Below are 26,568 nucleotides of genomic sequence, written 5' to 3'. Positions count from 1 at the left end.
TACGGTCACACTAGTATGCGATACGCCAACTAGTTGGCAGCCTTTTGGCCAGATGTTTACCCTTAGCGATTGGATTAAAAAATAAAATAAACAATTTTCGATTTCACACAGCGCTGGTGTCCTTATAGGGATATAAAATGCGCACGAGTTATAAAAGGAATCGGCCCTTCGATTTCAAACTTATTGATCTGGTTGAGCCCAATCCTGTTCTCTACCAACGAACGGGACTGTCCAATTACGAGGCTATGAAAGCCAAGAACTTAATTTGGGATAAAATTGCGCAGCTTATGGGTCGGAATGGTAAGTTAATCCATTTTTAGTACTAAAAATGGCACCTAATCATTACACGCTTACTCATTACCAGTGGAGTTTTGTTTAAAGCGTTGGAACAACCTTCGCTATCAATTTAAAAAGGAATTGCGGAGAACTGAGAAGCTATGTCCAAAACTTGGAGTCGTCCGTAGATCCACATGGCCATACCTCGAACGATTGCGTTTCCTGATTGACACGGAACCAAAACAAAAGTGTAGAGTACCCACCAATCTTGGTGAACAAACTGAAATGGAAGCTACGCCAGAAGCAACAACTTCTGCACCTTTGGAACAAGGGGTGTGGCAAACATACGATGGGTGTCTGGTAATGCAGGTTACCCAAACCGAACAACCTGATGCGTCGACATTTATAGACGGAGACGACAGTTTCATAATCGAAGAAATTATTGAAGGCCCAGGTGAACAGATGATAAAAGAAGATGCAACTTACGCAAATTATAGAGAACAGCAGCAAACACTTCAAAATCAACCTACACAGATTAAACCACAGAGACCAGCATCATCAGCTGTTAGTTTAGAACCATTTCTCGATGAAATCGATGAAAACGTAAGTTTCCTTAATGTGGACAGCTTACTATCACAGCTTAAGGCCGTACAGCGGGAACGCGCCGAACGACGGGTGTTCGCTTTCCTCCTCAAATGCCAACTACGATCATTACTTAACGAACCCATTGACGATTTAGTTATTTAATTAGCATTAGGCATAACAAACTTCATCTTCTCTAGAATTAAAACCTCGCACACACCTTACACTCTGCATTTGTCCAGATCCAGCCAGGGTATTTTGGGCTTTGTTATGAACTGCTCGCGGGATAAACTGTCCAGCATGACAGCTTGCTGACGAACATACTTGACCAGGCGTTCGATATGCGTGTAATCGTCGCAATTCAGCTCAAAGAAACGTCGCCAAAGAGCACAGGCCAGCACCTTATCGTCGGACATGATGCCCTCGTCGTAAGCAATAAGCGCTGCTTGAAACTGTTCCGAGAGTGTCTGAATCTGTTGCCTCGTACGTGAGGGGTTATTAGCCTAGAAATAAATATGAGATGAGGACATTTTCTTGATGATATTGTCGCTCGCACTTACACCCAATTTTTTGGCTCGTGTGTTCACATCACCCCACATTGCCTCAACTATACAATTTCGTAGGAAGCGACCATCTTCGCCTGTTTCCGAACCTTCGGCCATAGACCGCATTAATAAAAGCCAAACGTGCAGTTCAGTTACGAGAAACCACGAGTTGAACGTGTTTGGCAGGTTGAAATCGTTAAAGAAAGCCACATAGTTGATCTTGTCCGCCACACTTTCGTACAACAAATGGCTAGCAATCTTTAGGCGCTGTATTACGAATAGAAAATAATTTTTATAAAGATTTATATAGTACATATGTAAGTATGTGGGAGATACTCACCGCTTTTGTGTTGGGCGTAAAACCGACTTTGGTCAGAACGCGCTTCAATATATTGGTATCACCAACGTCGCTTTGTTTTGTTTTGTCCGAACTGGTCACAACGCCGGTTGCGGTAGGACCTGAGGAGCATAGTCTGCAGTGGGGTGTAAAGCCAATCGCTGTCACCGCGCTTGGTTTATATATGTGTAGTGTCAGCTGTGGGATCAAGTGAATATTAATAAATAGTATATCGGCGTTGCAGAGTTGGTTTATATAAGAGTTGCATGCATCGCATGATTGACTTTTCTATTATCGCCCTGATCTTCACAGTATTTTACTTACTGCAGGCCGTATATATATGCCGCTCGCCAGCCTCCTAACAGTGCGAGTGCATAGCATATTTAAATAAAATGTTCAATTGGTTTTAAAAAAATGTATACGAAAACTACACGCGATTTACAAAAAGAACAACTGGACAGCTGTTATGTTTGACTGACAAAAGGTGACTGCTACCACCACATACGCTGAATTCAAACAAGTTGGCCCGTTCCGCATTACAACATATTAACCGGCCGTTGTGAAAAAACACAAATAAAGAACATACATATTTTGTACTAAGTATGTTGCGATTGCCCACACAAATGTTTAAGCATGCCTTGATCTTGCAAAGGCTACCACCGCCATGCAATGGAAACACCACAGTTAAACTGGTCCTGCGTAAAATGAATTCACAGCGACCGGCTGATTGGCCAATAGGAGTAGCCACAAATGCGAAGGATAAGGAGAAAATAACCGCACTAGGTTGGTTCCTGCTGGTAAGTGAGGTTGATCTCGATATTGCCATTTATTGACATACCTTACTTTGTTTTAGCTTATACCCGCGACCACGTTTGGTCTAGGCTGCTGGCAAGTGAAACGCAAGATCTGGAAAGAGCAACTCATAAAGGACCTGAACGAGCAGTTACGCATGCCGCCCGTTGAGCTTCCCGATAAGTGTGTAATTATAAATATCCTTTTGCATATTAACATTCATGTGTAAATGTTTACAGTCTGCGAGATCTGGACAAGATGGAATACCGTCTGGTGAAAGTACGCGGCCATTTCCTACACGACAAGGAAATGCGTATAGGCCCACGATCGCTGATAAGACCCGATGGCGTTGAAACACAAGGGGGCTTATTTTCACAACGTGACTCGGGGAATGGGTATCTAATTATCACACCTTTTCAACTGGCTAACAGAGAGTAAGTTTGCTTATGAATGCTAAAAAGAATGCTTAGGGTAATTGCGCAACATTTCAGCGATATTATACTCATAAATCGTGGTTGGGTCTCCCGCAAGCATGTGAACCCTGAAACACGTGCCCTGGGTCAGAATCAAACTGAAGTGGAAGTCACAGCTGTGGTCCGTAAGGGCGAGAGTCGTCCACAGTTCACGCCTGATCACAAAGGAGGCGACAACTATTTATATCGCGACCTGCCCCGCATGTGTTCGTCTACAGGAGCTGCGCCAGTCTTCCTGGATGCCGTCTACAATGAACAAGTTGCTCCTCACAGCCCTGTGGGCGGCCAAACACGAGTTACCCTGAGAAACGATCATCTCTCGTATTTAATAACGTGGTTTAGTCTATCGGCGGCAACTTCATACCTCTGGTATCGGCAAATTGTCAAAAGAATACCATTTTAGGAGTGGATCAGATTTAAATATTTGTTGTTACATTTATTGTATAAAATGTTCATGCAAAAATACACTCATTAGTCCTTGAAATGCTTGTTTAATGCATGAAGGTATACAGACACGCCTGAACTAGTTGGACAGCTGTTATCTTAAGTCTCTATATTGCAACTGTAGACGCTTACATAGAGGACCTACATAAGTATGTATGTAGGTAGTATCTAGAGTATGAATACTTAGGCGTACCTAGCGAAATACTTTATCTATAAAAACACACAAAGGCATATTTACAATTGGTAGTGTCGTAAATACTGGAAAAATCTTGGAAACTTTAGTCTTAAGCACTAAAATGCAATTGCGACGTCCGTTATATTGTCATCATATAGCATTCATTGCATTGATCTGTCGTTCCTACAGTTGTGGCACAATTCCCCAGGAGCGCAATAAACCTGCCCGCTGATACTTCTTGCCAATGGTCTGCACATGGAAACCGATTTGCTGCAATCGCTCGTGGTCAAGAATCTTGCGTCCGTCGAAAATGTACGCCGGCTTCATCATCGATTGATAAATACGCCGATAGTCCAGATCGACGAATTCATCCCACTCTGTGCAGAGGACAATGGCGTGTGTGGAACGCACTGCACTGTACGGGTCGCTGTGTATCTGCACGGCCTTTTTCACATTTTCCGGAGATTCCGTCACTGTGGGATGTGTCAGATCATCGATGATCTGCTCGGGTTCCACCTTGGGATCGTAAATGTCTAGTTTGGCGCCTTCCTCCAGTAGCGTTTGGCATACCGTAATTGCCGCTGTCTCACGGGTATCGCCAGTGTTCTTCTTGAAGGCAAACCCTAAGATGGCAATGCGTTTATCCGAAACGGTGTTAAAAAGACTCTCGATAATCTTCTGCGAGAAGCGACGCTTCTGATACTCATTCATGTCGATTACTTGTTGCCAATAGGCCGCCACCTCAGGCAGATTTAGGTTCTCGCATATGTAGATCAAATTAAGTATGTCCTTTTGGAAACAGCTACCACCAAAGCCCACGGAGGCCTGCAGGAACTTGGAACCGATACGTGAGTCTAGCCCAACGGCGCGTGCCACTTCCGAGACATCTGCGCCCGTCGCCTCACACACCGCTGACAAAGAATTAATACTGGAGATGCGCTGAGCCAGAAAAGCATTTGCCGCAAGTTTGGACAGTTCGGAGCTCCAGGTGTTCGTGGTTAATATATTTTTCTTGGGTATCCAGTGTTCATATATCCACGACAGTTTTTCCACAGCCTTATGACCCTCAGTCGTCTCCTCACCACCAATCAGGACACGATCCGCATTCAGTAAATCATTGATTGCCGTTCCCTCGGCCAGAAACTCGGGATTCGACAGTATATCGTAGTGTATGCCCGGTTTCTGATTAGCTCGCAGAATGTGCATTATACTCTCGGCAGCACGCACCGGAACCGTGCTCTTCTCCACCACAATCTTGTTTGACTGCGCTATCTCGGCAATCATGCGCGCGGCACTCTCCACGTACTTCAGATCCGCCGCTCGACCTACGCACGGAAATTAATGTATTAGAAGTCTATCAAGTATTTAAATTATTCCTCTCTAACTAACCTTTGCCATTTCCACAAGTTTTCGTGGGCGTATTAACGGATATAAAGATCAGATCTGCTTCTCTAATGGCCGTATCAATGTCCGTTGAGAAAAATAGATTAACATTCCGACACTGCTTCACCACATCATCCAAGCCGGGCTGTAATATACAGATAAATATATAAATTAAAATGGGCCAGAAGAAACCTTTTTTCCGTTCATTAGCAAATTTGACACATTTCAGATGCCGTTAGCTGTGTTACCTTTTTATTATGCCACGCACGAAACATACTTATCAGTTCACAACAACAAAGTAAACCTCAAAGCGCGCACCCTACTCGAGATAAGTTCTGGGCCTTATTCAACTATCCATATCTAGAAGCACTTCTGTCTGAAGGTTTCTCATTTAGTTATTAACATGGGCATGTTTATAAATATTGTAGTGACCCACATTATAGCCTGCGACCATAATTTGTTAATCTGCTGCATGCTTTTTTGAAATATGACTCGGATCTAGCTAATTGCCAACACACAACAATTTAGAACTACTTCAAGGGGACACCAAATTAGTTACTTGTCGAATAATCAGAAATTCAACTTAAAGAATGTTCAGTAGAATATACATATATACTTGCCTTTTGTTGTAAGCTTTTTGCTAAAATATAACCATCAATCTTTATCATTTAATGGAATTTGGCGTCTATTGAACCGGTTTGTATTAAAAATGCGCACTTCATTGTACAATTTAGGAGGAAGTTGCTAATGGTTACGGTTTCTTGTTTATTATAACCCTCCATAAAACAAATATGTATGAACCTACATGGAATCCGGGTAAAATTAACAAGTGTGAATGCTAAAGATGTACAATTCAGTCTATGAAATACATACATAAAACGGAAATATTCACATATTAGATATAGATATTCACATAGAGGCCAATGAATTCATCGGGCAACTATTGGCTGGAATATATACGGTGTAGAATTTAGAAATTAAATTGAAAGTATTAGTTTAGGGAAAATAAATCTATAATATATTCTTTCTATAACCAAGATTTCTACAACGAGTAGAAAGCTACAGCCTGATTTTAGTGTGTCTTGTGCTCGCCCCTCCCTCCGCCTTATTTTATCCGAATGCGACTACATGATGTGATTTTAATGAAACTTCGGATTATTATGGGAACATGTACAGCCCTTATATTCCTCGGGTTTCATAAAGACGGCCATGTCTATAACATGGGGTCTGGCCCCCTCCTTATGGTTGCTGCATACATTCATGCATACGCTTCGAATACAGAAAAATGGGTATGGCATTTGGATTCATTTCCGTCTGTTACTCATATATATACAAGTATATATTTTAAACGACTGTTTTTTGTTCAATTTCAGTTCAATACAACCTTGAACCGACTGGCCGATAAACTACCAAATTTTTTTCAATTTACCAAACCAAAGAAATTCATTGAAGTTGATGAAAACATAGACATGGGCTGCAATACTATAGGTTCTGTCTAACAGGTGGCCGTCTGACACTATCTTGCTGTGCAATTAACTGCAAACAAGAAAAGTCAATGAAAACTAATTACAAATTTTGCAAACGCAACAAAAATGTGCAAACTAATAGCCAATTGTGCAAGCTTGTAAACATGAAAAGGAACCAACTATCTGCATATTTGCAATTGTCTTCGATAAATTGCAAGCTAGTTGGGGCTGCAATGATGCAACCATTCGAACATCACTGTAAATACATGTGTAAATACATATACTTGTAGTATGTAAATTAATTATGAATATCGATGAAAGAGAATTGCCGAAGCGCCTTGGCCTGAAACCACAACAGAAACAATGCCCGGCGTAATACTCGCTCTCTGTTAAACTTCTAAATATAATCTAAATATAATATGTGTATATGTATACACATTTGTGACTGTATTTTATAAAGGTGTGGAAGTTTAGCTAGAAAACTGGCTGCGATAGTAAATGGGTTTTATATTAGTTTTTCAACAAAACAATTTTGTTCCCGCTAATACTTCGAACGTCACATATCCAGCACAGATAAAGCGTAATAGACATGCTTATCAGCTCACAAGACTCGGTGAGTTTGGCCTGATACTGATAATGGTTGGTTGGCTGTGGATAGGGTGATGGGGGCTAGCGGAAGTGGTCCGGAAATGCGACTACAAATAAAAAACGTACACGCTTGTTCTGAACCAAATTAGGGGCAACTATTAGAGATTAGTACAAACAATTGGAAATTATTTGATCTACTTAAAAATATTGCTAGTAATTACACTAAAATTCACATTAAATCGATCAGATAAGATGTCGGTTTCTTTTAAATGTGACGATAATTAAACATGAGTTGGAAAATTTTTAGATCTCAAATATTTATCTGAAATACATCTGCAAGATGTACAATCTGGCAGTTATTAAGGCTTTATTACTCTTTCGTCTTATTTGTTGTTGTTGTTCCTTTATTTTTGTAATGCGGTGCTCTCAATGCGATAAGATTTAGAAGTTACTTGGAAAAAACAGAAGTGCCTACACTTTACGATGAACTAACCAAACTACAAGTATTCACGACTTTCAGCCATAAACAGTTCCTTCTTTATTTCTTTATAAATGTATTTTGAGTTACTTGCTTTAAAAATGGTATTTGTTTCTGTACTTTGTTGTTAGGTGTATTGAATATTCAACAGTCAATAAAGATTATTACACACACATGTGTGTGTGCCACTTATGAATGACTAACATGTTCACTGGACGGGTCGATTCTACAGACCGCTTGGTTTTTGGCTTCACTTATGATCTGACCATTAACCTTGTTGTGGGCCAACTGCGTCCGCACTATGCCAGGCATTTGGTTATTCAGTTAGCCAGCACCTGTGTAGTGTGTACGCAACGCACGCACGACTGATTATTTCGAAGGTAAGGGCTAAGGCGAACGTGCGCGGTGTGGTGTTCGGTGCAGGCGCCGGTGTCCCATACGCAAATGAGTTTAAAGAGAACTGGTTTATATATATACACACACACACATAATTCAAAAAGACGTACTTATAAAGGCGTACTAAACACAACAACAACAACCAGCGCAAAGGCAGCAGTCGGCTACTTGAAAATGAGCGCGCGGTCGTTGCCGTTGCCGTGGCTTTTGCCAAATGATGGGTCTGTCTGTCTGCCTGACCATTACCTGATTGATGTTTTGTTTGTTTAGTTTGTATGTTTTTAATTCACATGCCGCCGCAGGGTATGATCAATATTTATAGATTTTACCACAAAACAATGTACAGATATGTTTGTAGGAACATTTTTGACGGTCATCACGGGAGTTGTGTGGGAATAAAAATACTAACCTCATAAATTGGCAATTTATCCGAATTCCATTGTGCAATGCGCTCAGAACTTTTATCTACGAGCGTTATGCTAATATCAGGACACTTGAGGGCCATAACAGCGCATGTGGGGCCTCCAACATAGCCAGCGCCAATACAACAAACCTTCATAGCGATAATATAGTTATTCCTTTTGCAGACAACGCTTTTATACTTTTTATTTCCGTTCTGTTTAAAAAGGTACACTTCGCACTGTTTTCACAGAACCGGCGCGACTGTAGTAAAAATGGGGACGAGCAAACAAGTGAATGTTGCAAAGCACTACTCGATGGGAGCTTTATTTTCACGAATAAATAGTTACTTGTGTTTTGAAGCAAGCGCAGATTTAATAAATAACTGAGCGCTAGCAATGATAACAACGTCCGAACGCGGCGAAGTTTCCAATGGGACAAACTTGTAAAGTAAACCAAATTTGATTGGTGATAAATTCGATGAAAAAACACCTAAGTTGGCAGCCCCAACCACATGTGCGAGTGAAGTGCACATAGGAGCACCGAATAGAGTGACCATGGCGACCAGCCAACAGCTGTTTAATCGCGGGTATTGAAGTTTGAAATGTTATTTTAAAAATAATCTGTCATCAGAGTAGGCTATTGGCATTTATGTTTGACAACATTCGGCTAGGAAAAGCATTTCGTTATGAACTTTTGGCTAAATAACACATAAAAAAGTCCACACTTAAAACTTCCGACTCCCCCGTTTTTGCACAAAACAAAATTAACCATGTTGCAGCTTTATAGAGTATCCAAAATTTTGCGGCTGTGCCACGCAATTGAGGCAACGTCGGCAATGCGTATGATGTCGAAGAAATCAGATGGATGCCCCTCAGACGAAAAGAAGAAAAGTGAAGACAAGTGCAAAAAGAAGGGTTCGTTTTAGAATTTGGTCTCTTAAGCTAGTTATTTAACATTGGCTTTGAGTTTATATAGGGGACGAGGATAAGGCAGCCAAAAAAAAATCCTGTTCGAAAATAGGAGTCGAGGAAACGGCAGGAAAAAAGAAAACAGATACATGTGCAAAGAAAAAAGATGCGTGTCCAAAGAAAAAAGACGCCTGCCCAAAGAAAAAAGACGCCTGCCCAAAAAAAAAGGACTCCTGTGCCAAGAAGAAAGATTCCTGTGGTAAAAAAGGAGATGAAAAAAAGGAGCCTAAGAAAAAAGCGTGTCCGAAAAAAGGAGATGGTGTGTATAAGTATATATACGACACATCGGGACCAGTAGTCCTAAAACATATATTACAGAGAAAGCAAAAAAAGAAGCGCCAAAGCAAGAGCCTAAGAAGGATGTCTGTGCGGAACTTAAAAAGAAAGAGAAACCTAACGATATAAGCGGTGGAGTCAAGTGCATGGTCAAGAAGCCCACGCCTTGTCCGCCTGCAGGTGGCAAACCCAAACAGCTCAGTTGCGAGGAACTCATTCTAAAGCGCGAAGGTCAGCTCAAGTCGGAAGACGGCGGTGATCTGACGAAAATACGTGGCGGTGGGCCCCGATGCCCTTGCCCACCAAAGAAGAAAGAACGTAAGCTACAGAAGCAAACAAAATCGTGTTAGTTTGTAACGATTTACTAATCCCGTATAGCAAATGATAGCAAATTGACGGATCGCTGGCGCAAAATTTCGATGTTTGGCGCTCTTCCATTAATAGCGCTGCTCACCATCTTTGTGTTCACCACCCGGGAGGAACCTGAGCGACTAGAATTCCACAACTACCCGCATTTGTACAAGCGTGAAAAACCCTACTGGTTCTATGACGGTAATCGGACGCTCTTCCATAACAAGGAATACAATCCACTGCCTCCTGGTGGCTATGAGGATGAAGTTGATGAGGAATCTATGGGCAAGGAGGCTGAAACCGAAGAGGGTAAGAAGCAGCGTCTTAAGGAGTTCCAGGCTCTCCTCAAGGAGTGGAAGAAAATGTCGTCAAAGCGTGAAGCTGAAAACAAAAAGAAACAGGCCGCCGAGGAGAAGGAGGCTAAGAGACAGCAAGCGGAGGCCGAAAAAGAAGCTAAAAAGCAACAGGCTGAGGCTGAAAAAGAAGCCAAGAAACAGGCAGCAGAGGAAGCCAAACGGCAAGAAGAGGCCGATAAAGAAGCCGAAAAGAATATGACGCCTGAGGAGCGAGAAGCATTTAGGGCTGAAAAGAAAATGAAACAGGCTGAAGAAAAAGAGAGAAAGCGTCAAGAAGCCGAAGCCGAAAAAGTTCGCCAAAAAGAGGAAGCTGATGCCGAAAAGGAACGCAAAAAGCAGGAAGCTGAGGCCAAAAAACAGGAAGCTGAGGCTGAGAAGGAGCGGAAGAAACAGGAAGCTGAAGCTGAGAAAGAACGAAAACGTATAGAAGCTGAAGCAAAGAAAGCACAAAGTGCTGCGAAAAAAGTTGAACATCAACCCCAAGCCATTACTGCAGAGGATTAATAATTCTAAACAATAACTTCTCATGTCTCTTCCTTAACCATTTCAAAAAAACTGCTTGTTTCAAATTAAAAAGTTTCCCACCAACATTTGCATTCGCTGTGCATATTTATTTTGTAATCTTTGCTTATTTAACTGCGAAACTTAAAACAAATGTACATAAAATTAAAATCTAGCACTTCTTCGGGTCCGTCACTACTCTGCATTCAGAAAATGAATCACTGCCTTTGGCCTCCTTTTTAGCACACGGCGGGCACTCCACGCAACAGATGTCGTCCTTTGGCGTGGCCTTTAGTAGACCATCAATGTTTTCAAGCTTGGGGGGAGCTTGTTTTGTGCCTGAGTCGACGCGAGACGGAACATCGTTTAACTTTGACTTGGATGGTGTCTTGGACTTGAAAGCAAACTGGGGGCCATCGGGCGGATTTGGCTTGCCCCAAAATTCCTTGGGCACGTCCCAGATAATCAGAGAGCCGTCCGTACTACCGGTAACAAACATTTGGCCGCAAGGGCTGAATGCACTGCTGATAACCGATGACGCATGCTCGGATCCAATACCCACAATTTCACCGCTGTTGTAGTTCCAGAGCTTCACCTGCAGATCGCTGCCCACCGAAATAAAGTAATCGCCGGTGCTGTTGATGGACACACAGTTAACCGACGACTTATTGGAGGCAGTCAACTCGCGAATCATAGCCCCATTGAATGTCATCCAGTAGCTAATACGTCCGTCCGAGCCACAAGTAAGCACCTGGACACCGGAGGGGAAATAAACTGCGGCCATAAACTGAGTGTTAGCAGTGACGACTTGCTTGCGAGTCAGGCGCCTGAAATTGGAAACAAATAAGATATACCATTTAGTTTATTTGCTCCTTAAGACATCTTTTTAGACTGTTACTTACGTGACGTCCCAGATAACACAGGAACCGTCGGTGCAGGCGGAAATCACCTCAGTGTCCATGCAGTTCATATCGAGTGTAGTTATGGGGCCGGAGTGATCTTTAAGCACTCCCAGCAGATCCTGACGATATGGATCGATTTTCCACACGCGCACCTGTCCTTCAATACCACCAGTTACTATCATGCGACCATTGGACGACACGGCCAAAGCACTGCAACCTGAACCATTGAAGTCGTGAGTATCAAATAACTATACAGCTGTTTTAACTACTTACCTTTGTTGTGGGCATTGGGTATGCAATAAATGAGGCGACCAGTGATTGGGGTGAAAGCGCGAATGATGCCATCATTCCAAACGGAAATAATACTGGTTCCATCCTGTGTGAAGCGAATGGCTGCGCAGTTGAAGTTGTAGACCATAATACGGAGCAGCTCTTGCTTTCGAGAAGCGGACCAGATGCGAATACACTCACGACCCGATGTGGCAAAAACGGCGGCGTAGTTTCTGCGTTGCGATAAATATTACATCGCTGATTTGGATCGCATTAGACTGCAACTTACTTGGGGAATGTGATGCAATAAACAGATTTTGTGTGACAAGTGCGCAACAGTTTCAGCACCCAGGTGCTAATCATCAACTGGTAGATCTCATTGGTGTCCGTGCAGATGTAAAATTTGTCCGCAGTGGCTCGCACTAATGATGTGACGCTGCCAGAGACGCGTGTACTCTTAAGCTGCAGGAGTATGAACATTAGGACTGTGAAAATCATACCTCTAATTTTACCCACCGTGCGAAGGAACGGCCATGTTGGTCCTGGATATTCACGATAATGGACCAGTGGCACATCCGTGCGCTGCACCACTAGTTCGACAACGCCATCTCCAGCACCCACCAAGAGCTTCCCACCTTCGAGCAAATAAAGGGCCCTCACCCCATTCACATACCGATTGCAGTCACGGCCTGTTGGTTTTCGTGGATTGTGCGTGCCAAACGCACCTAGTATACATGAGGATGTTCCAGGTCGGGATACATTATCGCGATCACAACAGCTAAGTACGATCTTTACAATGTCTCCGGTTCCGGTGCCCAGATAGGCATACTCGTCGTTCTTCTCTACGCGCGCGCAGTAGAATACCCGCGACTTATTACCCACATGGACATCCTGCACATGTAGCTTTTTCTGATCTCGCAAAATGCTCCACAAGCGGAGATGGCGATCACCCGCTGTTATAAAGAAGTACGGATTTTTGTGTAATGGACGTACAGTAAGTGCATTGCCAGAAATGGAGCGCGATGCAGTCTGACGACAAATTGCCGAGCTAGATAAGAATAAATTAGTGTGATTATAGAATGAGAAAAAAACTCATTTAGCTACCTACAATGACTCCACATCGAACACGATGACCGTGCCGTCATCCTTGCCGCCTATTGAAACCACAAAGCGATCCTCGGCAGTAAAACAAATGGCCTGGACATGAACCTTGTGCAAATCGTGACGCGAGAGCTCCCTGCGCTGCGCAAAGTCCCAGAGAATAACATAGCCTCGGAAGCCCATGTGATTAACCTGACCCGATGCTATGTACTTTCCGCTCTTGCTGAGATCTAGACAGGATATGCTGTTGGTGTGGCCGGACATGAACTCTTGGGTGTTCTTTTTGAAGTCCCAAATTGCAATTTTGTTGCCCAGTGCAAAGATCGAATGCTGGTTATCCGGATGCTGACGCAGCCCGTTCGCCACTTTGCCATTAATGCCGAAAATTGTGCGTGGATGCAATTTGGCAATTTCATGTGGAGTTGGTTCCGCCATAACTGTTTTTATATATGTATGTATTTATTGGATTTTAAAAATATACATATAATTATGTGTAATTGTCTCGTTAGAGTTCCACAGTTTGACTAAAACCTGCCGGTTGGCTTGTTTATTTTTAAAAACGAAATTCAAATGACCGTTGCCTAGCGGCCTACCAGCAAAGAGAAAACTAGTCGTCTCTGTTACACCCTCTCAACAGCTGGCCAACATGTACAGAGTTGCCAGTTCGGCAATTGCTAATTTGCGCTTATCATTCTGTTCGCCGGCACCGTTTGTATGTAAGTACAATTTTGCATCTGGACATACATATAAATATATGTACATATGTACATATGTGTGCATGTACTTGTATTAGCTGCTCTATATATGGCCACTCAAATACATTCTCCCATATTTACAGTTTAACTGGCGAACGGTAAACATCATAATCTAATAAGCAACGGACTGTCACACGCTTGACCTAAGCAAACAAAGGAATTTCTGCAGACGGCCACAACAACAAAGTGTGCAACATGCTGATGTTAGGGGGCGTACCTAGATTTTTACCATTGGGACTGCTGTTCCTCGGACTAATTGCGCAAAGTGTTGCTTTGGGTTTTCAATATCGTAATGGCCGTCATGTGCACGGATTTCTGGGCGAGCCGAGTAAAATTGCGACACTTCAGCGGTCGCAGGAACCAGATGACCTTTGGTTTGATCAAATTCTTGATCATTTCCATGGCGCTGATAGAAGACAAACTTGGAAGCAACGGTACTTCGTAAATGCAGCTCACTATCGGAACGACAGCACGGCGCCCATATTTCTTATGATAGGCGGCGAGGGTGAGGCTTCCAAGAAGTGGATGAATGAGGGTGCTTGGATTCATTATGCAGAGCATTTTGGTGCCCTCTGCATACAGTTAGAGCATCGCTTTTATGGCAAGAGTCATCCAACGAGGTGAGTGTACGTGTGTTGCGATCATTGAAATACAATAACATTTCATCTGTCATTAAGTGATTTGTCCACCAAAAATCTGGTGTACCTAAGCTCTGAACAGGCGCTGGCCGATTTGGCCAATTTTGTGGCTGCAATGAAGAGTAAATACAACCTAGCTGATACCCAGAAGTGGATAGCATTTGGTGGCTCTTATCCGGGCTCATTAGCTGCCTGGGCCAGAGAGAAGTATCCGCACCTGATATACGGTTCCATAAGCTCCAGTGGTCCACTACTGGCAGAAGTTGATTTCAAGCAGTACTTTGAGGTGGTCAAGTCGTCACTGGCTAACTACAATCCCGGTTGCGTGGAGGCAGTGACTCGATCATTTGCTCAGGTTGAGATACTGCTAAAGCATATGATAGGACAACGCAATCTCGATGAAAAATTTAGGTCAGTAAGTGGAAATTTATTGAAATGACTTGTACATATATGAGGCCTTCTACAATTAGAACCTGCACGCCAATTAAGGACTCTATTGAAAACCAATTGGACATATCGAATTTCTTTGAGAACCTGGCTGGCAACTTTGCTGGGGTGGTGCAATACAATAAGGACAACAGTCCACACGCCAATCTAACTATCGATGATGTAAGTGATCGCCTTGAACCTAAAAAATTACCCTAATAATTTTTCATGACTGCAGATCTGCGATGTAATGCTAAACTCTACGGTTGGTCCGCCTGTGACTCGTCTAGGGATCATCAATGAAATGCTGCTGCAGCAATCGAATGCCACTTGTTTGGATTACAAATATGACAAAATGGTAGCTGATATGAAGAACGTTTCGTGGGATTCTGAGGCGGCTAAAGGCATGCGCCAGTGGACGTACCAAACTTGTAATGAATTCGGGTTCTACCAGACGTCCGAAAACAAATCTGACACTTTCGGCGATCGCTTTGGCGTCGATTTCTTTATACGTCAATGCATGGATATTTACTCCGAGCATATGGACTCGAAATACTTGGAGCAGGTGGTGGCTCAAACGAACAAATACTATGGCGCTCTCAAACCGGACACAACTAATGTACTTTATGTGCATGGTTCCATTGACCCATGGCATGCTTTGGGTCTAACAGCTTCAAAGAATCCGAAGACGCCAACAATATACATTGAAGGTACAGTATCGACATTCTGTTAGCTAGTAATCCCATTGTTTTTATAATTGTTATCGATTCCAGGCACCGCACACTGCGCCAACATGTACGAGCCGGTACAGACTGATCCAAAGCAATTGGTGGCGGCTCGCAATAAGATACTAAAATATCTGGCCAAGCTATTGGATGCCTATACTTCAACTTAAGACGAGAAAATGTTACTCTAAGAGTATACTCATGTAATAATCAAAATCAAACTTTTTGGAGATAAACAATAAATGATTGTGCTTTGTATTCAAGTTAAACGTTTACAAGAATGTCTCTCCTGCTGAAATTTTAAAGGCAGCCATTGCTGCGTGCTTAGTCCTTCTTGGCCTGCTCCATCTTCTCATGGAACTTCTTCCAATAGTACTTAACCAAATCGTTTTGCACAACGTTCTGGTCAATGAAGCGTATGGCCCAATTGCCGGTCAAATAGGTTACATCGTAGACAAAGGCGACCACACGAAAGAAATATTTCTCAACCTGCTCCTTGCTGGGCAAATTTGCAAGCACATCATTCTCTTGCTTCGGAGTCTCCGTCGAGGTAGTAGAGGTTGTTGGTTGTTGATAAACCGGTGGCGATGGTGTTGCTCCTGCCTTAGATGCACGCGTCTCCTGAGCCACTGCAGTAGCAGTTGTCTGCATCGTTGGCGGCACTGAAGGTGTCGGCGTATTAACTGGCTTAGAAGCTCCCGCAGGCACAACCGTTGTCTTAGCACCTTCCTTGCTACTCTTGCAGCGATCATCATTCTTGCCTAAAGAGGCAAATGGCGCTTGCACGGGATTGGTAGAGACACTTCCAACCAAGTTGGCGGTGCCTATAGCAACGGGCGGCTGAATGGCAGCGTTCGGTTCACGAACATCGGCAGCTCCCCCACCTATAGGGGCTGCAGTGCCACTAATAATGCCACCCAAATTGGATGGGGCAAAGCCAGTAGCTGGCGGCGGCTTGGTGTTGTCATCACCGGTGGCAAAACCGCGTGCCGGCAACAAACTTTGAGGCTTCGCCTCCAGAATTGTTAAAATGTTATAAGCTGTTTGTGAATATCGGTTGGATATGATATGATTATATATCGACCTGAAGACTCAAAAAAATAATATATACTTACGGAAATTCTTGCCATGATGGCTGCTGATGTTGGAAATCACGTTGAAACGTGTTTGAGGTAGCGCCTTGTTAAGCTTTCCGCGTTGGGACATAAAAATTGTTGCACGCAGCATGATCGCGATTTGATGTTCAGTTTTTCTACAAGTTTATAATAATATATAATGATATATATTATTTATAATTTACAAGAAAAAAGCAACGACAACTAGAAACAATTTCCAAAAAAATCAAACTTGCACGTCTGACGTTTTCACACAAAGAGAAAGAACAAGAAAAAGAAGCGGTTGACTCAAATTCAACACAGTGGTGAAATTGAGAAATGAAGTGCGATTTGAAGGATAGCAAGTAACAGTGACAGTGAAGACAAATTAAAAGACGCCTGTTCCGATTGTATTAAATTGTTTTTATTTTGCTTATGCTATTACTAAATTATTAGTAAGTGTTCTAGTTACATTAAAAGGGCTTAAAAGCATGTCGCAGCTAACACTCTCACTAAATTGAGTGCGCAGCTTACCTCTTGGCAAAGTTAGCAGGGCATCTGTTTTGCAGTGCTGCCAATGTTAATGAAATCAAGAATTGCATTGCGTAAAAGTAGATGAAAGAGAATCGCGAATGAGTACAGTGAACACACGATTGTATGCGTTACTTTTGGGCAATGCAATTTGGCCGAATGGACTAAATTTGTTCAACAACTTAATTAGACTACATACAAATATCCTCAAAGATAAGTACCCAAATTTGTAGAGCAAACAAGTTTAGGTAACTATCTTTTAAAAGCTCTGCTCACTAGTAGTTACATATGTATGCATGTTTTTTGTGTGTTAAATTTGTAAAATTACAGTTTCATTAAATTAGTTATTTTGTAAAGTAAAGTAAGCTGTTATTTGTTCATTCACTGCTGAAACCCCCCTTGACTACTGGCAACGAAAATCGGTATTTGTAAGCAAGTAAAGCGTTAAAACTGTATCACTACATATGTATAGGTATATTGTGTGTGTTATGTACGTATGTATATATAGCGCGTATATGTGATATATTTAATTGTTTATTATAGCGGTATGTGTACGTTTTCTATGCAAATGCAAATCATGGAAATGTTTTATGTTCTCCTTTAATACTACGCCATTTTAAATTAACGCCCCCGATCCCTCAGATCAGAAAAGACCAATTTGCTTTAAATTATTCTTGATAATGACATCGGTGACCGCATCGAAAACAAACTTCACATTATTCGTATCTGTTGCGCAGGTCAAGTGCGTGTAGATTTCCTTTTGGTCTTTTCGTTTGTTGAGATTTTCGAATTTCATGCGGATGTAGTTGGCGGCTTCCTCAAAGGTATTCGAACCTGTTAAAGGTAAATATTGCACTATTATAATTAAATTCTACTGAAAAAAAATAGTTTTGGAATTACCTGTGTATTCGGGAAAGCATATCGTCAATGGAGATCGCTTGATTTTCTCCTCGAACAAATCTTTTTTGTTCAGAAAGAGTATTATAGAGGTTTCCACAAACCATTTGGAATTGCAAATGGAGTCAAACAGTTTTAGTGATTCAATCATCCGATTCATTTCTTCGTCTTCGGCAAGAACCAAATCGTAGCCTATAATTCGACATTCAAAATTAAGTATGGAGGCACACAAATATGGGCCTGATTCAGCTTACCTGACAGTGCTACGCAAAAGATAATGGCAGTCACACCCTCAAAGCAATGTATCCATTTCTTACGCTCCGAACGTTGGCCACCCACATCGAAAAGTCTGCAGAAGAAGGAGTTAAAGATCAGCTCTAAACATACACGCTAAAAAGTGCATACAAATTCATTCCAATTTACAAAAAGGCTTTCGAATAATTTGAAGTAGGAAAAAATATATATTTTGGTATCAAATTGTAAATGGATATTCGACAAATTATTCAACTTCTTAAGAGGTCTGATGGACTTACTTAAAGTGGAGCTGCTTGCAGGTGAAATGTGTTTCAATGATGCCCGTGGTCTTGACGCGCGTGCGTAGGACATCCTGCTGCGTGGGTATATAGTTCGGCTGCGCAATACGATCCAACGAATTTAGATAATAGCCGGCTGAGTCGTTCAACTGATATTCCCGAGAGCGCGCAAACGATTGCTGGACACCGCCATCGGACCACAGTTTCTTCATCAGCAGCACGATCTCCGGCAGGAGAATACCCTCGTCAGCGGCTGAAGCATGTGTGAAGAACTGACGTGCGATTTCCGTCTTACTGGGGTCGGTAAATTCGATTTTTAACCTTCCCATCGCACGTATTATGACCATAAGGCTCTGTATTGTATTGCTGTAGACAACGCGTTTATACTCCTCGCATTCCTCCTGAGAGTAGCCAGTCTCGTGAATGATTTTCATCTGCTTTACTATTGTCGATTTGCCAGATTCGCCGGCGCCTGCGAAGGGAAATAAGCAAAAATCAAACATTTATTATGCGCATACACAAACAAACAAACAAACAAATTTAAGGCGTGGAGTAAAGTCGGGCTCATGCAAATTAAGTCTCACACGAGCTCGCATGCATCGTCAACGGGCGTTACCAGGGGGCTAACAATTGAGTACGAAATTGGAGGTACGGCGGACGGGAGACAGCGTGCGTAAAACAGAGACCGAATGAAATGAATGAATGAATCAATGTATGAGTAGTGAGCTCTACAGTTCCGCCCGCAAGTCCCGCCCTGGAGCATCATCTCGCATTGTTTTTATGAATGAATGCCACAAATTGTTCAATTGGCTGCGAGTTCAAGAGGCCAAATTTGTTAGCAATGGGCGTTCTCTACTCGCTTGTGCTGGTCATGTACGTATTTAGTGGGGACAAACAAAGCTTGCTGCTCATTACATCAACTTGACACCAAGTGACACCTATTTGCAATTCATACATAAATATGCAACCATCAACACAAATACAATTACAAGTTAAGAAAGCTTGCATTAATGACTATCGAACGGAGCAATGAACTGTGCATATAAGCCAACCGATCCCCAAGAATTTGCTTCAGATGCAAACGCAAAGAACGTGTGCTGCTTGCCTTACGTTTTCGGTTTTCCAACAGACACAAACTGCCGCTAAGCCGCGTTCTATTGAGATTTGACACGTTTCAGGCGCTGATACGCTAGCCTACGTTACGTGTCTTTTAGCTTCCCCAATATACTAAATATCTATTCAAAGTGATGTTGGGCAATGTTCTCAACCAAACTGATAATCGAGGGTGGTTTGTACAGCATTTGATTTAAAAAATTATTATGTTTTTTCAAGCATCCGAGCCCCTTTATTAATCAATACATATGTAGAAATTCATATCCAAATCCATTGTACAATTTACTATTCTTACAAATATTAATTAGAGTACTCTATTTTGATTATACAATTTATAGCCCTTAAACCTATCATTCTGTACTGGGATTGACAAGAACAGAATTGTGATTTTCTAAGATTATTTTACATCTTCAAAAATATTTGGGAAACAGTGCTTTAGCTACCAACTTTGAATGTATATGAATTTTCATACCAAAATGCTGTGTTGGCAGCAACAAAAGCAGCAATTGTGGTTGCAACAATGGCACATTAAGTGAGTTTTTGTTTTCTACGATTTCAAATGAAGTTTTCGTAGTGTTTCCCCGTCTCTTCGGTTGGGTCTATTCCCAGCTGTTTAGAGGCGCAACTGAAGTTAGATAATTGCCAGACTTGGGCGGTACTTTCACTTTTCCATGTGCAAACATTTTAATGTGCCGCCGAAAACCGCAACTACAGTAGTAAATGCATATACGTTTTATATCACATATTCGTATACCTTTTATTTTTGATTTAAGTCAAGTCCGCACAATGCGCACTAATTTTGCAATAAAAATATTGTGTCGTTGTATTGGATCAGCCGCTCCGGCAATAAGCAATGGCCAAGTTTTAAGCCATCGTAATGATCGCCAACGGTTGTCATAATCAGCGGTGCCAGGGGGCAAAACAATACACGAGAAAAAAGCGACCCCAGTCAAAGCGACAGGTTTGTCCAACATGGTAATCGACGCTGTCTGCCAATCTGAATATGAATTGAGCAAAAATGTGTTTTGCCACTGTATATAAAATAATAAAGAAAATACAAAAACTCTGAATATAATACACACAAACATTCATACGAATAAAAAAAAAGTTGCGAGTTCAGCAACAACAGCGGAAAAAGGTCAATTTAATAATAATAACAAAATGTGTGTATGTGTGGACATTTATCAATGCCCCGTTAGTTGTGCCATAATACTAAAGTAAACTCTGCCAACAGCATCTTCCCAGATCTGGGTGCGTGCGAGCGGGATGGCTATTAGTGGGGCCATAAAGAACGGAGCACCGTGAGCGCTCAAAACAAACGGCGGTGAGTACAAAGAGTGTCTGAGCATTAACAGCACCAACAGCAACAACAGTAACGTCATAAGCGGTAACATAATTAACATTATTAACAGATACACACATACATACACATGACAACGAGCACAGCAGCCCAGTTATCCAGATATACGGGGTCGTCCCCTTGGACCCCATAGCTTCCCTTATCGATGCCAAGTACCCATGCACTTTCATATGCAGATAAAGTGAGTATGTACATATGTATGTGTGTAGGCTTGTTTGTATGTATGTACTTTTATTAATAATGCTGCTTATTGCAACAATCACAATAGGACGCATGTACAAGTATGACTAAAGCCGATGGAAAACAAAAACTGTAGAATCATTCGAAAGTGCTTGGCGCATGAGTAATCGTGTTTACTGGCGCCCCCAGAGAGACAGCTGGCTGTTATTTTATGGATAAATAAACTGCTCGGAGATGTGTTAATCACCTGTGTTTGTGTTGCTGGGCTTGGGTGAGCGTGTAAGTGCTATAGCACCTTTTTATTTATGGGTAATTTACCAAATTTTAAACAATTATCTGAGATAAGTACGCAGCTATGTCATATTATTTGAAATTTCCGGTTTTTTTTAAGATGGTCGATAGCAAAGAACCAGGTTGATGGGGCAAGATTTTTTGCCTCTTTAAAGAAATTAAATTTTTGGGTCAATCGAGTTAAAATTCTCATCTTTTGTGCGTCATAAATGTGCCGCAAGAATTTCCCTTCAATTCATCAGTTTTCGGCCTTATCTTATCTATGAAAAAAGGGCAAGCCAAAACGCTGTTGCCTTGCAGTTATCAATATTGTCAATTATTTAGTATAAATTGCTGCATAAAGCTGACGCAAAGGTCGTTTAGTGATAATTTTGATAAGCAATTCAATGAGTTTAAAGGCGACGACAGCTACATACGCTGGAAGTGGAGCCTCAAAACCGCACATACTTAAAAATGAAAAAGTTTGATTAAGTTGCTGACAATCGGGAATGTGTTTGTCCGAGACATCGGATTGGTGTCGTTTTTTTGTTGCTGACGCTTAAGTGCAGCAAGAAATCGGGGTAAAATGGCGTAAAAATCATGTATTTCGCTGTCGCTGTGTTTGATTATTAATTCGATGTATTTACATACATATGTATACTATAAGAATCTGTCTGTATGTCGGCGCTTGGAAATTTTGATTACCCATGTGAAGGAGCTCTGCATTTCAGAACGTTGTTAGGCAATAAGCCATTCAGTTGTATATTTTGTGAGCTACTGGCTCTTCTCTTAAGAAATAAAGTTAAGTTAAAAAAGTTTAGAAATTCCGTATCTAGAATACTATATAGAATCTGCTTTAGGAGGGCCCCTGTATTTAGCTTTTGGTTTTATTATTATTAAATTACATTTTAATATGTGTTGAAATGAAAATAAAATTGGAATTTAGTCCCATGTTTAATAAAACCAAGCATGATCATTTAAGAAAAAAATTGTAAGAATTATTAGCGACCTGCTATTAGTAGAGAAAGTGGTTTCGTACTTGGCGAGTTGCTGGGAAGCTTCAAAATGCTGAGTTGTCGGGCTAACATGCCCAACCGCCACAGCCGTATATAAATTCACATGTGGATGCTCGTACAGTGTATCCATGTGCTATATAGAGTATGTATGTATGTACGTTGTTGCTGTGTGAAATGCGAGCGCAGCCTAAAGCAAATCATATTAATAATGTCATTCTTTACACAGACATCCACTCAGCGTTGCAAACATGAAATATTTTGAATTGTATACAATTTTTCAAAATGAAAAAAAAAACGAGATTACAAATTTATGTATTTACATTGTTAGTTACATACATACATATAAAATCTGTATGCATGTACTGTAAAAACTTAAAAGCTGTGTGTACAATCATACATAAGTATGTACATAAATTCAATTGAATGGCGTGTCAAAGGGAGAGAGTGAAAATTGTTTATTTTGCGCTGCAGCGGTTGACAAGGGGGCCAAATTAAGTGACAGGCCGAGTGCTGTAATTTAAATGGAGCTCAGCGAGCAACGGCCGATAGCTGACCAAAGCTGACGCTTTGAAATGGAACCCGACGATACCAGACACCCCTTGGGACAACAATAGCAAAATTTTATTAAATCTACACATAAACGTGCAAGTGTGTGTATATACAAGTGTACATGACAACAATAACGGCTATGGAAGCAACTACAATTGTTGCAACAAGCTGCAGTGGTTAGTTCTCCAGCACAGCTGCACTTGTGGGGGCCTTTTATTTGCACTAATATCATTCACCCCACTTTAAATGTCAGTGTACAAACAGTAATACCAACAACAACACGACACAGCTACGGTTGCCCATCTGTGAGAGTGTGGTGTTTGTGCGTGTGTGAGTTGACCAATTAGGCTCGGCTATTTGAGCGAGCGGGGGAGTGAAAGAGACAGTGCTCCGATGTGCTTTGAATAATGAACGTGCGCAAGCGCAACAACAATAATAATAACAGCAACAGAAATAATAACATAGGCCAACAAAGATAAAATAAAACAAACTGAAAATATAACAATGTACGCAGACAGTCGAGCAATGCAAGGTGTTTTTATTTGCCTCGAACAACACTGGCCAGCGTACTTTTAGTGTTACTTGTTTTAATTTCGTTGCAGGCGCACCAGCACCGCCAGCTGTAAAAACAATCGTTTGACATTCCATATGAATTAGCAATGCATTTTTCGATAAGAGTCATTCGGCAGCGTTCTAAAGAAGCAGGTCATCCAAAATGTGCAGTTTATTCACATAAAAAATTAGACAAGCTTCGTAACAAAAAATCTAAAGAAATTGGACTGTTCAGACAATTTGTATGAAATTGTTGGAAGGTAAAAATGAAGCCATAAAATCAAAATTGTTGTGATATTACGACATGTACAAAATGCCGGAGTAGAGATGAAACTCCACAATATTTTAATTCTTTTTTATATTTAATTAGTAGCACATATTTTTACATATTTCATGAACTACAAATATTTGTATTGCAAAATTTAATGAGCAAGAACCACAACCTAAAAACTATAATATTTGTACCATCTAATGAAAAGTAATGTTGTTTTTTAACGGTAACCATATGTAGGGTCCTATAAGTTGACCTAATCGCTAATGAGCAACGTCTTTACGATAATGTATACGATGCATCAATATACATATGTACATGCATATGTGTTTTCAGTTGGTTGCAAAGTGTTTTTGCATTATATATTTTCAAGCAAGTGATTTCACTGTGGGCCGCACAGTCCCCAGTGCGGCACTCGAACTCGGGCACATATTTGAGTCATCATCACGTCGGCGCGGAGCGCTTCATTAGCAAAGCAGCAAGAGGCAAAGTTTTGACATTGTTGTTACTTGAAAACAGAAAAAACCGTTGCATTGTTTTCCAAATTGAATGGCAATGAAAATGAAAAGTGCGCTCTCGTACTCAGTGTATGTTTGTTCAAATCACAATACATATACATACATGTATATAAAATATATACATATAGTAAATACATACATACATACATACATACATATGTATAAAGATATGCCAAAGACAGTTGCAATGCAGCGATAGTAGAAATTAAATTGCAGAAGGTTAAGCCACATAGTGGTGTACAATTTCACAAAAACAAAAGGCGTAAAGTCAAAGTTGATAGGCAGATGGCAATGGCGCCCGCAATGCTTGACTGCATTTTCCAGTGGAAAAGTCTAGTGAAGCAGCCCAAGAGCAACAACAAGTGCCACTCATTCACGCACATATCAAAGGAAAAACATGTTTCGATTGCCAATGCTGTGGCGTCCCACTTGTGGGAGCCCACAAATTGACGCGACGCGTTGTCGGCATTTGGTTTCAATTTACGTTGAATTTCTTATCGCATACGAATTACGGGCACTGAATCGGTTGCATAATGCCTCCTCATACAAAAAGTGCACGCATACATACATATGTAAATTTATGTGTATGTATGTACTTATACATATATAAACATAAGTTCATTGCCTGTGTAAATGCATTTAAGCAATTGCATTCCTTTTTTTACATCCTTCCAAAAAACGTACGCGCAACTCACCACAGCCGAATTTTAAGCCAAAAAATAACGTTGAAAAAACCCACCCCAAAATGTGGCTAATAACACCAGCAACAAGCGACGCCTTTCACATGACTTACTGATTGGTTCTAAGTTACGCACATATTAGATAATATTGTGTAAAGGCTATATAAATTATGCACATAGAAATCTACTTAAATAGAATTTTAAAATATCATTGAGTAAGCGACGCACCCAAAAGCAGCAATTTCACCTCCGAGGCGGCACGTTCGCCCTCTGCCCGTAACGCTCTATCGATGTTCTTCGAACGTTCCGTGGCTTCTTTATCTCGCGCTGTACTCACGGCACAACCCATTTTGTTATTGTTTTATGTGTTTTAGTTGACTGTTGGACAATATCTTGTAATTTTTATTAATTTCTGTTGGATATTTGTGCACTGCTATTTTTGGGATTTTTAATTAGACGCAGGCCGTCGCGTCTGCGCGTCTCTTACAACCACCACACGGCTGTACACTTTTTTGTATGCCACTTCTCTTCCTTTCACACACACAAACACAAACGCGTAGCGACGCAGACGCAGCAACAGCGGCCGTTGTGCACTTTCCAAAAAAACAATTTCGGCTTATTATGCGTTATTAAATTTCAACGCTTATAATAATTTTTTAGTTTCGCGGCAATGCCGATTAATTTCTATTCGTTAAGATTTCTTTTTACACGCGGCTGCGTCTCTGCGTTAGCGTATGATTCACTTTTTAGCTGCTTTTGCACTAAAATGAAGTGCTCTGCGAAAAGAGAGCAATGAATGATCGAGCTGTAGTAGTGTTGAACAATGTTGAACAATGTTGAACAATGTCGGATTTAAGTGGATGTAAGTGCTGGGAAATTTTGACGTCAGAATAGGTAGTTCCAATATGGCAGCGTATGCGCAATGCGCTGTCTGTTATAATGCTAGAGGGCGCTTTTGTATGCGCCACCTACCAGATTTCAAAGATTGTTTCCTGGAATTATATTTGAATATTTAATTTGAATTAAAAGTGCAAACAAACAATAAATTGTTTTCCCTTATAATTCTTTATTGAATGTATTTAATGTTATACGCTTAGAACAAATAAAATGCGCAAATTTAAATGATATGTGTGCAGTTTTACTGCTATTTGTGTTAGTAATTTAAATACAAAGTATTTATTTATAAACTTCAAACGCACTATAAATAATGAGATAATAATTTCAATAAGTTTATGTTTGAAGCTTACTAACGTCTCTGACTACATTTGGCTGTAAATCGGGGAATAGGGAAATGGAAAATAAAATTCACCTAACAAGTGGATGGTGTTATTAGGTATTATTGTAATTTGTTTTTATTTGTGATATTTCATCTCATCATAGTGTTTGTACTTTATCTAT

General features: G+C 41.1%; 9 protein-coding genes across 9 annotated transcripts; 4 read left to right on the top strand and 5 right to left on the bottom strand.

Moving 5' to 3' along the window:
• Positions 1–88: 88 nt before the first annotated feature.
• Positions 89–1,082, top strand: LOC115622605. Its single transcript, XM_030516603.1, has 2 exons — positions 89–300; positions 365–1,082. Exons 1-2 carry the CDS (start codon positions 138–140, stop codon positions 1,021–1,023), a joined length of 822 nt encoding a protein of 273 aa, XP_030372463.1. The 5' UTR covers positions 89–137; the 3' UTR covers positions 1,024–1,082.
• LOC115622606 (ubiquinol-cytochrome-c reductase complex assembly factor 1) lies at positions 988–2,218 on the bottom strand. The gene is made up of 4 exons (XM_030516604.1): positions 2,065–2,218; positions 1,744–1,938; positions 1,419–1,670; positions 988–1,361 (listed from the first exon to the last, which is right to left on the bottom strand). Exons 1-4 carry the CDS (start codon positions 2,119–2,121, stop codon positions 1,080–1,082), a joined length of 786 nt encoding a protein of 261 aa, XP_030372464.1. The 5' UTR covers positions 2,122–2,218; the 3' UTR covers positions 988–1,079.
• On the top strand, positions 2,208–3,489 carry LOC115622603 (SURF1-like protein). The gene is made up of 4 exons (XM_030516602.1): positions 2,208–2,537; positions 2,594–2,715; positions 2,772–2,966; positions 3,024–3,489. Exons 1-4 carry the CDS (start codon positions 2,343–2,345, stop codon positions 3,406–3,408), a joined length of 897 nt encoding a protein of 298 aa, XP_030372462.1. The 5' UTR covers positions 2,208–2,342; the 3' UTR covers positions 3,409–3,489.
• Positions 3,412–8,729, bottom strand: LOC115622602 (UDP-glucose 6-dehydrogenase). The gene is made up of 3 exons (XM_030516601.1): positions 8,345–8,729; positions 5,014–5,152; positions 3,412–4,949 (listed from the first exon to the last, which is right to left on the bottom strand). Exons 1-3 carry the CDS (start codon positions 8,492–8,494, stop codon positions 3,808–3,810), a joined length of 1,431 nt encoding a protein of 476 aa, XP_030372461.1. The 5' UTR covers positions 8,495–8,729; the 3' UTR covers positions 3,412–3,807.
• Positions 8,730–9,053: 324 nt separating this feature from the next.
• Positions 9,054–10,876, top strand: LOC115622568 (axoneme-associated protein mst101(2)). Its single transcript, XM_030516539.1, has 4 exons — positions 9,054–9,251; positions 9,313–9,564; positions 9,624–9,899; positions 9,960–10,876. The coding sequence occupies exons 1-4, from the start codon at positions 9,107–9,109 to the stop codon at positions 10,790–10,792; spliced, it is 1,506 nt and encodes a 501-aa protein (XP_030372399.1). The 5' UTR covers positions 9,054–9,106; the 3' UTR covers positions 10,793–10,876.
• LOC115622566 (cilia- and flagella-associated protein 52) lies at positions 10,855–13,694 on the bottom strand. The gene is made up of 6 exons (XM_030516538.1): positions 13,070–13,694; positions 12,478–13,009; positions 12,251–12,423; positions 11,965–12,194; positions 11,692–11,908; positions 10,855–11,616 (listed from the first exon to the last, which is right to left on the bottom strand). The coding sequence occupies exons 1-6, from the start codon at positions 13,495–13,497 to the stop codon at positions 10,962–10,964; spliced, it is 2,235 nt and encodes a 744-aa protein (XP_030372398.1). The 5' UTR covers positions 13,498–13,694; the 3' UTR covers positions 10,855–10,961.
• Positions 13,695–13,900: 206 nt separating this feature from the next.
• LOC115622305 (putative serine protease F56F10.1) lies at positions 13,901–15,875 on the top strand. The gene is made up of 5 exons (XM_030516210.1): positions 13,901–14,437; positions 14,495–14,866; positions 14,926–15,064; positions 15,120–15,591; positions 15,655–15,875. The coding sequence occupies exons 1-5, from the start codon at positions 14,013–14,015 to the stop codon at positions 15,774–15,776; spliced, it is 1,530 nt and encodes a 509-aa protein (XP_030372070.1). The 5' UTR covers positions 13,901–14,012; the 3' UTR covers positions 15,777–15,875.
• On the bottom strand, positions 15,829–16,930 carry LOC115622306 (mucin-5AC). Its single transcript, XM_030516211.1, has 2 exons — positions 16,722–16,930; positions 15,829–16,646 (listed from the first exon to the last, which is right to left on the bottom strand). Exons 1-2 carry the CDS (start codon positions 16,831–16,833, stop codon positions 15,931–15,933), a joined length of 828 nt encoding a protein of 275 aa, XP_030372071.1. The 5' UTR covers positions 16,834–16,930; the 3' UTR covers positions 15,829–15,930.
• Positions 16,931–17,102: 172 nt separating this feature from the next.
• Positions 17,103–25,906, bottom strand: LOC115622237 (G protein alpha i subunit). The gene is made up of 5 exons (XM_030516134.1): positions 25,399–25,906; positions 18,662–19,133; positions 18,383–18,477; positions 18,132–18,320; positions 17,103–18,065 (listed from the first exon to the last, which is right to left on the bottom strand). Exons 1-5 carry the CDS (start codon positions 25,517–25,519, stop codon positions 17,875–17,877), a joined length of 1,068 nt encoding a protein of 355 aa, XP_030371994.1. The 5' UTR covers positions 25,520–25,906; the 3' UTR covers positions 17,103–17,874.
• Between the last annotated feature and the right edge of the window lie 662 nt (positions 25,907–26,568).

This window comes from Scaptodrosophila lebanonensis, unplaced genomic scaffold, assembly GCF_003285725.1.
Source record: "Scaptodrosophila lebanonensis strain 11010-0011.00,11010-0021.00 unplaced genomic scaffold, SlebRS2 tig00000043-arrow-pilon, whole genome shotgun sequence".
Taxonomy (NCBI): Eukaryota; Metazoa; Arthropoda; class Insecta; order Diptera; family Drosophilidae; genus Scaptodrosophila; species Scaptodrosophila lebanonensis.
The sequence above is the reverse complement of the archived record's forward strand: the minus strand, read 5'-3'. Positions and strand labels throughout refer to the sequence as shown.